This window comes from Echinococcus granulosus (assembly GCF_000524195.1).
Source record: "Echinococcus granulosus chromosome Unknown EG_S00020, whole genome shotgun sequence".
Lineage (NCBI taxonomy): Eukaryota > Metazoa > Platyhelminthes > Cestoda > Cyclophyllidea > Taeniidae > Echinococcus > Echinococcus granulosus.
The window spans coordinates 787715-804440 of NW_020170400.1; the positions used below are offsets into that span (position 1 = coordinate 787715).

The 16726-nt window shown below is 41.3% G+C and overlaps 2 protein-coding genes across 2 annotated transcripts; both read right to left on the reverse strand. All coding sequences in view use genetic code 11, as the record gives it.

The window, feature by feature from the left end:
* Positions 1-2957: 2957 nt before the first annotated feature.
* Positions 2958-5264, reverse strand: EGR_03727 (IQ motif and SEC7 domain-containing protein; the record flags this gene model as incomplete). Its single annotated transcript, XM_024492976.1, has 4 exons — positions 2958-3172; positions 3253-4298; positions 4366-4707; positions 4804-5264. 4 exons carry the CDS (start codon positions 5262-5264, stop codon positions 2958-2960), a joined length of 2064 nt encoding a protein of 687 aa, XP_024352633.1.
* Positions 5265-14432: 9168 nt separating this feature from the next.
* EGR_03728 (hypothetical protein) lies at positions 14433-15230 on the reverse strand (the record flags this gene model as incomplete). Its single annotated transcript, XM_024492977.1, has 2 exons — positions 14433-15104; positions 15177-15230. The coding sequence occupies 2 exons, from the start codon at positions 15228-15230 to the stop codon at positions 14433-14435; spliced, it is 726 nt and encodes a 241-aa protein (XP_024352634.1).
* Between the last annotated feature and the right edge of the window lie 1496 nt (positions 15231-16726).

The window sequence follows — 16726 nt, forward strand, 5'->3', positions numbered from 1 at the left end:
TACTACTACTACTACTACTACTACTACTACTACTACTACTACTCCTTTTTCTCTTCCAGCACCACCACAAACTTCTTCTCAGCCCAGGTCTCATTTATCCTTAAGATGTACGTCACCTGCAAGGGCAGGGAATCTCTTTTAAACCTTCAACCAACTCTTTGCGAGTAAAGTAACGACCAAACAATTTGTTTATTTCTTTTGGACTACTATTTGGTTAAGGCCAAAAAGAAGCTTATATTCAAAAATACCTAGAGCATAGCTTTTTAAGAATACCTCATAGGTTGGCAATTGTACGCTTTTGTAATAGTGAGAAGGCTCAAAAGTGCCCAGAACTGGTTCAGAGCCATTACTGTGAAATGCTCCCAAAATTCGTACACAAGTAAACTAATAATTCACCGCCAGTGCCTTTGTCAGTTTATATTGTCAATACCACTTAGCAGAACTCAACTCTTTTTGGGTGCACCTTCAACCCGGGCTAACTAAATGGTGTTTTACTCCAACCTATCACAGTTCTGTTGGTGATGAAATTGTGCACTCACTGGGGAGAGGAGAGGTGGAGTTGTGAAGTGGAGAGGGAGGGACCAAAGGTTCGCTTCCCTTCACTCGCACCCCTCTGTCGGCTAATGGAAGAAACGCAGATTGTTTTACTCATGTCACGTAGGTCGTTTTCCGAATTGTTCATTGCCCCCTCCCAATTTCATCCACTATAAAGTGTTCTTTAACCCTTTTACTGATGCCTATTTTCACCACTCCTATCACTTGCTACAATAATGTCTCCCCAGTAATTTGAAATTCCCCTACTCCTTATTTTTCTACCTTTTCCCCTTGTCCCTCTGGTTCACTATGATAGAATGTCCTAACGGATTTAGTCAAATTTAAGCTAACATATCTATACCACTGCCCTCAGACCAAAAAAAGGCAATTGTAAACCATACAATTAGTTCCATTAAGTAATTTTGGAAAAGATCCCAAAAAAGACAACTAAACATGTAAATAGCTCAAGAGCCACAAGAAGTGATGCGGCGTTGCCAATTACTTCATCATTTGACCTAGCTTACTAATGCACAGGCAAATGGACTAAAATTTTGAGATTTTCTTGCAAAGATGATCCCAAATAATTACCAATAAACTTTACTGTTGACGTTTTTGCATGATATTTATGACAATTAAAAGGGTTCCTAAGGATTTTATGGTGAGTCAGATAGCTATCGAAAGTGTCCCATGGCATGAGGGAATTGTTTGCACAAATAAAGTTGTCGATTGAACTTTAAAAAGCAAACAAGGTTGATAATTATCCCCACATTGCATTGACGATTTACCAGACACAAAGTGCGCATAAGCCTCTGAGAGTAAGGTAGTCCGTGCCTTACATGGGTGATGAGGAAGATGAAGGGATAGCTTGGGAATGTCGCGTTTCATGAAATACAACGACACAAGGCTAATCTTTATTAGAAGCCAGACAGGCAGATAATCAAAGGAACTCAAGTGTTCGACGTCTTTCTTTTCTGTATCGACCGTGAAATCAAAAAACAACAAATCTAGTAATTTGACATGGGTTTGTGCAAGAGAACTGCTGAACTATCGCTCTCCTTCCACATTCCTAGAATTTGTCCTTCATGGAGTCGTCTCCAACGTTCATAAGCTTACAATAGCAGCGTGTCATTCTTCATCGTTCCGAAGGAGAGGGGCCTGCCCTCTTCGGCGTCATGCATCCATCTCCCAGTGACCCTCGAGTATTTTATCAAGAAAAGCAGATGCCAACTCCAAACCATTGGATCGTGGATGCTGCAGTGTCCAGCAACCGTAAATCGCTCCCCTTCCAAATGCCCTATAACGTCTTGTAGGAGGAGCTAGCTACTGCAGTATTGGAAGCGAGTTTAAGTCGTATCCTAGAACAGTAGACAAGCTCAAATGACGTCCACTGCATTTGGCGGCATTCGATGATATGAGAAGTTCGAAATAACAGAAGAGGGTGCAATACAGTGTAGCGAACTGTACTGACGCACCTGATCCATCTCTACCTCTAAAAAGCATACGGATAAACGTCCCTATGCCCTTCAAAATCCCCTGCCTTCAAGTCATAGGAGCAGAAACCACTGACACTTTTGGCTCACTACATGGATTAGTATTTAATTTCATTCCTGAATTTCCTTTTGGATTTCCATGCACTCGAACTGTTTTCCACTCTACTGCCGTTTAATTAAAAAGGCAAGATGGAATGAAGCGGTCACAATGGTACCTAGGATTTTGACACTTTCACTGTGTGAGTTCCCAAAAGGATTGTTTTGGGTGGAAGTTTAAGAGGCCATTAATCTGAGTTCCTCGGCAAACTTTCAAAAAACCAATTAGCTCCACTAAATCATTCATAGAGTGTCTTATATTCCGCGACCAAAGATGCGAGAGGGGTTTTAGCCCAAGTCTAAATGTTTTAGCCACGGAAACATTTTAGTGAATGTCAAAGTCATTAAGCCCATAACGTCTGCCGAAACTGAGGGTTTAAGGGGATCAATGTTGAAGAGAACTGAAAAGTACAGAGAATTCTGCATCCGTGGTGTTCACAAAAACGAACATTCTCCAAAGCTATTTTTATGCGCTTTTATAATAAAAGTGAAACAGATGTGATTAAATAGCCTAAATTCGGTTTAACCGATTACAAATCCTAAATACGACGATATCTAGTCACGACATCACTCCAACTTTGAACAAACAGAAATACACCACCAATGGTGCAGAAAAAACGCATTAAACAACTAAGATCTTTCTTTCACGATGTGTCTGTTTATAAATACTCTATAAACGTATATACATGTCAAAAGGACACAGGTCTCCGGCAGGACTCCCGTAGCTGTTGTTGCTGTTCCCTCTATGTGCAATGAATGTCATTCCTCCGGCTAAGGTAATAATGGGCGTATTCTCATCTTGCTAGGATAATGACAAATAAATAAGGCATCTCTACATTAAGAAAAGCCCAGGTTACTCGAAGTAGATACATTTGACTCTGGAGAAATGAGCGGTAGTCGACTTTCGCCAGTGGTGAAATTCATCATCTCTTTCGTCTCCCAAATCCCTTTGTGCAAAAGATCGATTATTTTTTTACGAATGTGACTTGATGGCAAACTGAAGCTGATAAGTACGTTGAACTCATCGCACAACTGGACGCCATACTTGTAATCTGAAATGTAAGAGGAACGAAACCTTGGGGTTTTTGCCGCACTATCTATTAATCATAGGAAGCAATTTCTTCCAACTTACATTCACATTCAAAGTTGAGCACCTTTATGTCGATGAGAGGGATGGTCTGTCGAACAAGGAATAGGGCGTTGGGTGGTACTTCTGTAGAATAATAACAATGCAGTTGAATATCATTAGCTCTTGAACCCCACTTTTGACAGCTTGGTGTTTCTAAAACAAAGTTCGTATTCGGAGGACTTATCACTGTTAAAGGAGCTGGACTGCCAACCCTATTAATCATTCGATCAATCGACCGTGACCGGTGACTTCCACTAGCAAGGAGGTCATCTACTGCGTTAGCACGGTTCATGCCAAGTGGTTTGGTAATTACCAGAAGATCGTTGAACATAAAGAAGCATCGAATTAGTGAGGTAGGTCGGGAGATGAGCGGTTTTCGAGCAGTAAAGTCATTAACCTCCAAAGCGGAAAACCAAGCTATGAATCGACGATAACGTTGAACAAGTTTCTCCGGTTTCAAAGGACCTGTGAAGAGCCTATCGACCCTTCGGAGACGGTCAATTGGATCAGGCAGAGTCCTAAATTCATTCTCTGCAATCCTGTCGTAGATAGCTTCAAGGCGTTTCGCAGAGATATCTCGGCCATTATCAATGCCACGATTGTTGTTGATAAACTCAATCTTCGTCATAGGTTTGCCGTACTTGCGCGCACTTCGATTATAGAAGGTGGTATGAAGGAGCATGATAGAATAAGCAAGAACTCCAATGGTTTCTGGGTCGTGAAACTCCCTTTCAACCTTTTCCTGATTCTGTTCAATGTAGCACTTTTTTAGTACCTCTAAGAGGAATTCCATCTTCTGAGATTCACCGTCTGGATGTACCTTTTCTAGTAGGCGTCGCAAGGCGATATCCAACTCCACATGACGCAGATTTAGATGATTGACGAACTCCTCTGTCACTTTAAGCGCCAATGGATCAGACAGTTTGCCGAAGTACTCGCCAATTGCTTGCCTACTCAGACCTTCCTTGGTCAAGAATTCCGCTATTATTCTCGGTTCGAATGATAATATCCCCTGTTTTACCAAGTAATCAATACCCGAATATGGATCCCTGAAAAAAAGGAAAATGTCTATTTGGATGGACGCAAAAGGAGGAAAATGAACTTTGACTAACTCACTTATTAAACAGGGTCTTTCCAACTCTTTGAACCATTTCCTTTGATTTAGGGAAATTGGAAGGAGTTAAGGGTTCCGGAGACAGTGAAGTTAGACCCAAGCTTGGAGATGAAGTTCCAGCGTTACCGTTGAACTCACTAGTCGACACTGGTTGTATGGGTAGTTCTGACACTACGTTTTTACGAGACACACTAGCGCTGTCTTCAATGCTCATTCCAAAAGAATATTCATCAAAGATGGCATCGGTTGAAGGCAGGTAGTTTACTCCGAGCTGTGCACTGCGCGATCGTTTCGAATCACTGGTATTAGAATAGCGAACCCCATTGATTGTTTCGGATGGAGACCTAAAAGGGGAAAAACAGCTTTCGTCGCATTTGTTCCTTGAAATAGCAGGAATGGAGTGGATGTACAATCCTTTGCTTCTCCGGTCTCTAACTCACAAAATATCAGTCACTCTCTTGCTTCGGAGGCGGTGGTTGCCCCGTATAGGTCTAGCGGATAAAGCGGATAATCTTCGAGCAGCCGTAACAATAAGTCTAGGCTTCTTTACATCCGGTAGATTTACCTCTTCAGTCTCAGCAATGGGAGCTCTTTTCAGGGTCAGTAATGGCTGACCCGTAGGAGTGCTTGCAATCAGTGATGGAAGCACCACGGGCTCGTGCTTCTCCCTACCATCAGCCTCTTCTTTCCTTTCCTGACTAACAGATTTTCGACGTTTCCAGGTTTGAAACGATAGTCTCGCCTTTCGTAGCGGTTCAGGAGTACTGCTTTCCGAGGGTATTCCACTCAGACGACGTATTAATTTACTCATGGGAGTGGTTAGACTTTTGCGACTGGTAAAGGGAACCTTTTTGACTGGCAAAATCATTGCATTCTCCTTCTCCGCCTCTCCTTTCATCATTTCATACCCACCGTGCACTGCGCCTCTTGTCCAAACGGCGCAGATTTATAAGTAATAGCCATTGACCAATCATATTCAAAGCCAGTTTTATGGACCAATTAGGAGGGCGAATTTTTAGCCAAATGCATGGCCACGTGTTTACCTGAGTGCGTGTGTCTGATCATTACTTGAGGTCCAAGTAGTTAAAAATGTTGTGGGTTAAGCCAAATCATATCTACTAATTCTCGATGCTTGCTAATCTTCATGCTTTTAAAATAACAGATTATAGTCTGATGCGAACAAAATGATTGTTTAGAGGATATATGGGCCAAAAATGTGATTTGGTCTTTGGAATTTTGATAAAGGCTTAAGTGCGAATCAGGTACCAAGGTTGTCTGAATTTAAAGCTCATAGAATAAAAAGATTTAAAAAGGATTATCATGACAGTTTACTTTTATCCAATAATGAATGACAGTCTAGTTCGTTTATTTGTAAATTGTTAGTTAGTTTTTATAGTTTAGGCGCTGCATTATATTGGTGGTAGCGGTAAGTAAACCCTGTTAAAATGAGCACCACGTTTAAAGCACTTCTATTCGGCCTATACGTTCTAAATTAAGATGAGGAACCTGTGAAGTAAATTCATTGTGGTGTGTTGTTCTGGCTTTTGCACTATGACACCTCTTCACGAGACATTCCACCCTGTGGAGGCGGCGACCTAAGGAACTCCAACAAAGTCCATGATACGCACTGTCACCACTGAAGCAGGAAGCATTTAGCTTATGATCCAAATTCGTCATTTTATCTTTGCCCTTGTCTCATGGTTGCTTGGAGTTCACCAGAAGACTTGTGGAAAGAGTAACCAGGACGGGAAGGAAACAAGATTGCCAAAGTGGCACTTGTTTTAGCAGGGCTAGATCTTCAACGATCACCTTGGTATCAAGCTTACACCTACAGCTACTCAAACCTCCCATACGTCGAAGGTGAACTTTCTTTTAAACGAGTTTGCTTGCTGAAGGATTTGTTTTTCAGTTAGAATGCAAGCAGATTTGTATAAACGCTGAACAAAAATTTACAAATTAGAGACGCAAATTATTAAAAGAAGAGGAAAATATGCTAATTAATTGCACAAGTGAATTTAAAAAATAATGTAAACGTCATCCTTTAATTGAATTTTACGACGCAGTCCAACACGCATTCATTTTTGCTCCCATTTAGCATGGGAGTAGTACACTTGCACCCCAGTCTGGCCTAATCTGGCGCACCACTGTGTATGAATCAGTGTTTTTTGTGGCTACGGTGACTTTGTTCGACAGTCGCCTCGGGGAGAAAAGACTCTATTCGCGTGCCCAGACAGACACAAAGGACAGTTTGCACATAAAGCGCTTCAAGTACAGAATGTGAACCAGCACATTTCTACTGTTTACTCGGTGACCCCTGACCCATCTAGTATACTGCGGGTGGTCTTCATAAGTGGATGATGAAAGTTAGAGGTGAAGGGATGTCTGGAATGACCTGCCTTGAGGGGCCACGTGTTAACCCTAAGAGGAAGATGGGGTGCTTAATTAGCCTCCGCGTGTGAATAATTGCGGTTTTATGGCCAGTGCTACCGAAATGTGGTCCCATTTGTGATGGTGGTTTATTGTTGCATTGAAGCATAGCTGTTATTACAGCTGTGTGTTGAGTAATCACAATCAATTCGCTATTATCTGTTTGATTTGAGGAAAAAGTTTGATGTTGGTTTCTTCTTTCACGTGCGTCGTTTATACACTGCCTACCTAACTGACTTGTGATGACGAATGGCATTCGTGATGTTGGCTAGCTGGTGCCTTATTGGGAAAGGTTTAAAATCAGTACTGGCAACTACTAAACACTTTAAGAAGCATTGTTTAAGCATCTGATTTTTTGAAAAGGCTATGCGAACTTTTGCGGTTACCTTATTATTAAGATTGATTATTGGTACTTAAGTGGTTAACCGATGTTGCGCAAGCATATTTTGAACTCTGCGGGGTCCACATTGTTTGTGGTGTAATCAAATTTGTAAATGGGACAAGTTGTTATAAAAAGAAGTTCTGTTTTGCACGATAAGGCCTGTTGATTTGCCATGTATAACTTCCATGAATGTGCAAATTGAGGAAAAGTACCGTTTTTTGTTATTTGATGCTAGTGGTCAAGTAAAGTACTTCAAGGAAGTGCTTCATCTATAAATTTCCGTTTGCAATCTGCTTAGCACGCTAATTTTTGTGCTTAAGTTCCTCTTTCGTAATGAAGACTTTTTTTGAGAACACATTACTATAACCCATAATCCAAACCCAACGAGAAAAACCCTGCCATAAACACCACTCATATATCACGTCTAGACTTTAAAAAAGCGTTAAGTTTTGTTCCTCATACAAGTAGTATGAGAGCCTTTGGAAAAAAGACGGTGTATAATTGTTTGCTTCAACTTGGAATGCAACAGCATTAAGCCATTCCTCAATGCAAGTTAGGCAGGCAGATGTGCAAAAAATCAAGTGTGCGTCACCTTTCTTTACTGTGACGCAAGTGAAATAAACGTACATCAATATATCCATAGTCCTTAGAAAATCGCTCTCTTTCCACATTCCTAGAATTTGTCCTTCATGGAGTCGTCTCCAACGTTCATAAGCTTACAATAGCAGCGTGTCATTCTTCATCGTTCCGAAGGAGAGGGGCCTGCCCTCTTCGGCGTCATGCATCCATCTCCCAGTGACCCTCGAGTATTTTATCAAGAAAAGCAGATGTCAACTCCAAACCATTGGATCGTGGATGCTGCAGTGTCCAGCAACCGTAAATCGCTCCCCTTCCAAATGCCCTATAACGTCTTGTAGGAGGAGCTAGCTACTGCAGTATTGGAAGCGAGTTTAAGTCGTATCCTAGAACAGTAGACAAGCTCAAATGACGTCCACTGCATTTGGCGGCATTCGATGATATGAGAAGTTCGAAATAACAGAAGAGGGTGCAATACAGTGTAGCGAACTGTACTGATGCACCTGATCCATCTCTATTTATGCTTTGCAATGGTATGCAACTTACGCGAGGTCATTGCAGTGTACTATATCATAAACCTTATGAACTTTGTGCTTACCCAATGGTTTCAAAAGGTCCTTTAAGCATGCTTAATTCTTTAAACTTCATTAAAATAGGTTCTGAAATTTGCTGCGAATTTTATATGGGCATATGGAGTGTAGAAAGAATCCTCAAAAACGGTTGACATTTGAAGGAACCAAATGTAGAAAAAATCCTTAAAAAATTCACCGTGAGGGATAAGATGTGTGATTGGGTGGTTTTGGTGGCAGATGGCGGCTTCCACTGCCTTACCTTCCCCCTTTTGAAAACAGACTTGAAAAAGGGTTTTAAAATCTCGTGACAAGATTGCAATCTTCGGATTTGCCATGTGGTTATGTTAGCCATATGGTCACTTTAGTGGGTAGATAGAGAACTATCCCTAATGGTAGGGGGATTAATGTTGAAAATATGCTGGCTATGTGCCACGTGGGGGATAGTTCACAGCTGGAATCAGAATGGAAAATAATGGAATGGAGTTTGGTGAAGTAAAGCAGGTACGTCTAACCATCTATCTATCCACCCATCTATCCAAAAAGGTGCAAATTTTAGGGCCCATATCAGTTTTCGTGAAATCGTGAAGGATTTTAAAGGCCAACTTTGAGTTTCGTTGAGAAACCTATGTGATAATTTGGGCAGCCCGAAGTGCATCAACAAAGGGGTATTCGAGTGTAAATTAATGTGCGGTACGCTCGTCCATATTTCAAAGGAAATTCTATCCAAACAGGTGATAATCATCTTGGAAAAGAGTTACGTACCATGAAAGAGGGAGACATGGGCTATGGTAAAGGTAAGAGATACTGCGGATGAGACCATTTCATCTCAACTTTTAAAAATACTGAGAAATAGATTCTCACCCTGCCAGAAAACTGCAATCCGGATGATCGCATCCACTATCTAATCGCCTTTGCAAGAGCCAGTCGCATTATTTCCGTCTAATTTGATCAAATTTTTCCAGGAATTGTTAAGTTAGAGAGGGTACAGTCTTCTCACCCTATGGCGATGAACAAGATTAAACCAACGCTAAATAAACGACAGACAGGAGCGCGAGAGAGGAGCGAAAGGGGAGGGATACGCTCAGTGGCTTTTCACCTGGGGTTCCGTGTGAGTCTACATTGAGAAAACTACGTTTTTTGAAGGCCCAACGATCCATTGTTTAAGAGCTTTAGTGGCCTTGTCCAAAATACGCTTCTTACCATTTTAACCGGCGTTAAAAGGGTCAAATTTGTAGAAATTAATAATTTTTCTTTTCCTATTTCATGGAATGGCGAATAATGCAGAACAGTTTCAGGCCAGTTATCCACCCACTTGGTATCCATCCTTCCATCCATTCATTACGCACAAGTTAGCAGTATCAATTATGGACGCGTTTATTTTTTCGATGTTTTTAAACGAAGATGGGAAAATCACAACCTTCCATCAAAGAAGATGGTGAAGTCCCATTTGAATGCGAAAGAAAGTGGGGCTAATTAACTGCATCTTTAGTCGTTTAGTTAATTACATTATGCTATTGGTCAAAAAAAATGAAACACTTCCTGTGGACTCTGACAACTCATATCTCTCAAGTTAGTCACTAAATTGATGACATTTTACCCTCCTGAAAAGGACCAGCATAACCAATTTCAATTTGTAATAGGATATTGCAAATTAATGATCACGTTCAACTGCAATACCCTGAATTTTATTTCACCATTGCAAAAACACGACAGATGCGTAGGTCTAAGGGACTGGAGGAGGGGAACAGAGGTGGAGGGGTGAAGGAGGTTCCCGTTCTGTAACAGCTGTTCCGATCGCCACTGTATTTCGGTAGGAAGCTTTCCCCCACGTGTACAAGCTGACCTTCCCCCTTTGACCTCTAAATTTCCACCTTTAGATGGTTTTATGGCATAGGGTAGACCTTTACTGCCTGCGTAATTCTCTTAGAATTTCTCATATTGAAGGGACAGTAACTTGATACTATCCACATGTTAGTTCGGCTGTTAATGTTTTACTGGCAATTGAAAAACATTACGCGTGTGTTTGCTAGGCAGTAATTGGAAGAGTTCTGGACGTCATTATAAACGTCACTGGATAGGAATCAATTCAACATTGTCCAGACAGCACGGTTGACGAAGCACGATCTGTTCTAACGTGCGTATATCACCCTTATTGTACCCTTGTCAAATGCCGGTCATATCCGGTGGATGGGATTTGAGGCTGTCTACTGCTCTACAAAATGAGTTGAACCCAGTTTCAACGCTGGAGAAGTTGGCTCCTTCTACAAGTAGTTACTAGGGCATTTGGAGGAGGTTCAGTTTATGATTGACAGGCAACATAACATCAACAATCCAATCGTTTGAAGCTGTCATCTAGTTCTGTTAATGAATCATCCATAAATCACTCAAAGATGGTCTCATGAAACTAAGGAGGGCAGAGCCCACTCCTTAAAAACGATGAAGAATGATATATCGCTATTGTCACCTTAAAGCAATTGGAGACGACTCTATGACAAGCATCTTCTAAAAATGATGAAGGAGAGTGATGATGCAACAGTTTGCTTCTAAACACCCACATTAAGTCGATGGAAAGAGGAAGTGTAGGAAGCAAATGGCATACTAAATGCTCTAAGGACTATAAATTTGTTGCTTTTCACCGCTTTAACGTGCACTACAATACCACGTAATACGTTCCAGATAGTTTAATCACTGCTTTACTTACTGACCGATTGCTTTGTGATGTTCTTTTTCATTCCAAAGTTGAATCGACGGCAAATTGGAATTGTAGCGAGCTATGTGAAAACTACGGCCAGGGCCTATCTCTTCAAGGGAGGTAGACACTGCCTCATCCCCATTTGTTTTACTCTCCAGTAACATTGCTTCAAACAATGACCAGAACCTTTTCTTGGAATCACACAGTCACATGGGACAGCTGACCAGAATTAAAAGCAAGCGAGGATGGAAGTCGATAAAAATATTTCCTTTGGTTCTGAAGACGGATACCTTGTGTACTGAATTTATTTGAAATTAATATATTTTTTTTCTGGTAAGATAACCTTTCACAGCTTCACTATCAGCGTCACGCATGTGTGCCATGTTAGGGTTAAAGCAAGTGGGGTGCACTTTTATCGGAGACTATGGTAGGGAGCGCATTGCCAAAATTTAAAGGTTTGGAAATGAATTGCCTTCTGTAGAATGCCTAGACAAAGCGGTTTCATCGTTTCAGCTTGAAAACCGGTATTTTGGAACAATTGTCCACGACATCTAACTACAAAGTAGCTGGACAGTTCAATGAAAAGTCGTCTGAATAGCTAATCTTTTAAAAGGATAATTTTCATATAACTTTGAATTAAGAGATAATAATGTTACATTGCAATCTTCGTTTTTCTAACTCCGAAAAACAGTGTTATTAAGGGCTTAAACTGCAGGTTTGACTTAGGACGAGGTACTACAAAACCTGTTACGCAAAACTGGCTTTTACGATCAAGGCTGGTGAATTAGGATAGAATTTAAGATATCTTTACCTTCAGATTTATCAACACAAAACATTTGCCTTTCAAGACGAGGGCAATCAACAAATCACATTCTGCTATTGGAATCCGAAATAATTGGCCGATTAAGCGGGCGGACGAACTTCGGGCGATGGAGCAAATCACAACCCCCTTTATGACTCACACACCTCTCCCCTGTGTGCTCAATTTTTTAATTAAATTAAAACAAAGTTGTGATCTTGTAAATGAGGAAGTCTAAAGGGGAATCCTGTTCTACGTTTAAACATCTTTTTCACCATTAAAAGCACCTTCTATTGAATCACACTGTGCGGTAACTAGCAGGGCAAGCATGTCGTTAGCTAACGGTCTCAGCTGTTGTCTGAGCAACTACACTGGTTGGTGCTACAATGGGACTCTTCAGAAAGAAGGTGGGACAAAGATGAGATGTTTTAAACTGATTTCACTCCGAACAACCTTTAGTTCCTAAATTGGTTGAGACGGGTCTATCTGTCGCTTCTTTCCACTGTGGCTGTTTTCAGCTAAGCCACTTCGTCTGCCATCCGGATACCAGCTAGTGCCAGAAGGGCATATCTTGCTCAAACCATTGACCACAGTGATGTGGTCTTTCATTAGCCAAAGATTTTATCCGTGAGATTTGCTACAGGCTGCTGTCGGCGCTACCGATTTAATATGCTCTGTGATGGAAGCTACATGCGTTTCAAGCAGTTATTTCGTCAAAGCCGCGAATTCGCAGGTGGCATGAAATAGATATGTTCGTTTTTGGCGACTATAATGACTTTCTATTCTATTCACCTTGGCCTCAGCCAGTACAAGATTTTGCAGGCCGACCAACAATCCGTGGAATCGTTCGTTAGCTTACAAGCACCGTTTAGTGGTCTATTTCTAGCTGTTTTTGTAAAGGCGCTAAAATATTGTTCTATCTATATACCTAATGTCTAACATCCCTCGTGAATCTAACATACTACAGGCACCCTGCTATTTCACCACGAGGACCGTAATTGGCTACCCATGTGCACGTGCACACGGTGCGCTTAACGTGATGGGAGTAGAGGGAGGTGGAGAAGGAAGAGTCAACCCGCCTGCATTGCCACCTTTTCAAGAGGGAGCGCTACTCCCTTTTTCGAATTCCCCTCTCTGAAGTTGATTGAAGAGGAGAGGAGGGGAGGTCCCAATTAGCCAATCCCAACTGTGAGTAAAGTGCTATTAAGTTTTCCGATTGATGAGTGACTCCCCAAAGGCTACAACATACTTATTTGAGGATATTTCAAACAAGGGCTGTCTCCTAGTTCATTTAAAGCTAATGGAGATATTATAGTGACCAACAATGATTTGTTGAATTAGAAAACAAACAGCTGAAGAGATTGCGGTAAAGATGAAATTATTACTGTCTCCGTTGAGGACCTAATCTGATAGCCTTGGTTTCAGCAAAGCATTCGCGTATTCCCCTGAATGTCTCTAAGACATCAACCATTGGGCTGAGAGATTGAGCTACCGATCCGGACATTCCTAATCAATAAAGATACGCAATAGCCCCTTTGTGTGGAACAGCGCTGATGAAACTCTTCGAATGGAGTAAAAGTCTTAAGGACGCCTGTATGGTCGTCAGTGATGATTTAGAGATCAGCGATTCCTAACCCTAAGCACAAAAGCCATTCCAACGGGTGTTTAGCTACTGGAACGTCGGATCCTGGATGGATAGATGGACCATAATCTGTCGTGAAATTGTACGAGGGATAACCTGTGTACAGAATTATTCACGTATCCTGATAATTTCGAAAGGTTAGTCCGCTTTCTGCGCTCTGACCGGTATTCATTTATCGAAAGTGTTTAATAGATATTAGGTGAACCCTGCGATAAGTGCACAAATATGGCAGCAGGGGGACTACACTGAAGAATGAGCGCATTTTATTCTTTCTTTTATACCTTCCGAAATTGCCATCCGCAGATGTGTGATTCAAAGTGGCAACACTCAAGTTTTTACACATTAGTGACTAACCCGGTAGAAGACAAAGGAGTGCAGGATGAGTCATTGACGTGGGAGCTCTATGAGATAAGGGACAAGGGGGATGACACGTGCCTGCTTAAGGTAGCCATTCGCCCATAGATCAGGCACTTAAGCTTCCCAGCCTAGCAACTGGACTCTGCGGCAGATGACTGCGAGGGGGGAGGAAACACGCGTTCTGTCCGTGATGTCCATCTCTCCCATCATCCTAATACATGGATGAGGCTCAAAGGCGATACTCAGAGTAGAGCTGTGCCCTCATTCAAGGTCCTTGATTTTAGCTTCCCTATTACTCGTTTAAAAATTCCACGAAACAAATATGATGGCATGGAACCGCTGTCATCTTTGATTGTTCAAATTTGGCATTCAAAAACTGTTGTAAACAGAAATAAATTTGAAAAACCCCTTCAAATGGATAAATTAACGAGAACCATCATAGGGATGTCTGACAAATTATTATCAACCCAAAAACCATTTCGAAATTTTAAAAAATGGTAGGACTTGTAAAATAAAAAACAGTATTCTACAGATTATTTAATAGTAAAGAATTTAGGATTCCATAAAGGAGCGTGGCCAACCAATATTACTAGATTTTAATATGCCGACATGTCGACTCAACTTACCACTGTTCTGGTAACGGATGGATATGCGTAGATAGAGGGTGGGGAGGTGGTTTTCCATTGAAATCTACTTGCCCCCACAAGGGTAACAAGTGATCGCGGATGCTATGGGCATAATGTTTTATCCGGTTTCGGCTGTCCTTTTTTATTCCCACTGCTTTCTCTTCGGTAGCCATCCAGGGGGCTACTCCTCGTAAAACGCTTGTAGGTGAATCGTTCATACCAGTCGTTAAGTAATCTCCCATCCCGCTGTCTTCACTTTTCTGCACTCTGGATGTGCAGACGGGTACACTGGAGCATCGAGGTTGGTGTCCTTCCTGTTTAAGTCGATTTCGACGCTCAACTATTCGAATAGTACCGTTGAGAGTTTGGTAAGGGTTATTGATTCGAGAGTCTTGATAATGATGTTGATAGATTGGTGGATTATTGACTAGTGTGACGTTTGAAGAGGCCGGATTCGACGATAACTCCAAGGGTTGGAAGACAGATTCGCATGTTTGGGCCGAGAAGGAACGGTGATGCATTCGCGAGCGGTTTTCGGTCACGTTTTCTTTCAACATGATACATGTATTTGTAACAGTAATCGATGCTGAAATGTGAAGAGAATCGTAAGCTGTTGTCACTTTGAACATGTGAATGCCCAGTGCCAATAAGCGATGATGATCACCGCTCTGAAACAAAAAATCTTCAAGGAATACGGATAATAAGAATGAGGGTGAGCATGAGGATGAGGCAGTACTCACCTCTCCCCTTTTCTTCCCTCCTTCAATCCTCTCTCTCTTCCTCCAACACTCCATCACTTCCACTTTGCCACCCTAAGGTGTAAATCTTCTCAAGTCTGGGTCACACAGTAGTAATAATCGGAGTTCGACTCTCTTCCTACCAATTTTTTAGTCCTGACTGCACCTCCAGACCATGTAATCCTAGACACCTTCCTCTTCCATTAAGCAGCATAGAGTAGATTGATGCCAGCTGCAGATGTCTTTAGGCCGTCAACAGGCGAACGCTTCCAGGTGTACCAAGGTGGACAGTCCACCACAAATACACAACTCAAGTGTAGCTGACTAAAGATGACATGGCGTGTGGCTTGGAAGTGTGAAGTATTGATATATAATGGATTGGTTGTTGTTACAACTCACAAATCTATTCTTTGAATTCGAAAATAAGTTAATGACCTAAAACCTTTTAGCTGAGTTCATCGGTAATTATGCATTATTGAATTAAATTTACAACGCCCTAAAATGTTGTGTCAGGGTTCAAAGTTGTGCAATAGGAGTCACACAGACTTGTTCGGAAAACGTAGCAGGAAGTTAACTAAATTTTGTCATTTCCGAGCTTGAGAATGCCACAAGCATGGTCACTTATCGTGAAGATGCACTCTAAGCCATGCTTTGATTAATACCCATAATTTTTAACACTTTCAAAGAGAAGGTCAGCTGCGGAACGAATTAATGCAATGCAGCGTAAAGAAACCGCTCGAATAAGATCGAGCAGTGATGTCCTTAGACAACTAATTGATGCACAGCACTGGAAGTTTGTTCAAAGTGGATGATTTTAAATTCCATGACAGAGCTCTTAAATGGTAACATGATAATGGCAAATTTGGATGATCGGGAGGTGGACACATTCAGCTCATATCCATCCATCCTTCAACTCGCCTAATTATTCAACTACTTCAAGTTATACCAAATTGGGTTCACAAACCTTTCAGTTCACTTGAAAAGAGATTTTGATTATGAATCACTGAGAAATTGACAACTTACATCTGGCATGTAGACTCACCATTCTTCATGTATCATATTTTATTTTTGATTTTCTAAATCAGTAACAACATTTCACTTTTCTTCTCGTCTGGCTCTTACACCATTGCACGACAGAACCCACAGTATCCATCGAAATGGAATCCCCCCCCGAATAATACGCTATCTTTTAACTCGATTCCTTTTTGCCCCCTAGCATGCTGGGTTCCTGCTGAATGTATGGCTATGAAAGAGATCTATTCCAAGCGTTGAAATATCCATCAAACACTTTTCTAGGCGATTCGTTTTGTCGAATTTCTGACGCCTAGAGCAAAAGATGGCCGGGGACATTCAGCTCAAGACCATCATCAGGCTTCGGTAAGAGTTTCAGTAAAGTCAAACAAAGGTGTTTTCAAGGCTTCCATTGGAGTCAAGTACTTAAGTGAATTAATATCAGAAAAATTAAAAGGTGCCTAAATTTTAATGATCGTGTAAGGAAAAAAAATAAATGCACAAATCTCCATTTAATTAATTCCATTAAAATAATACCAGAG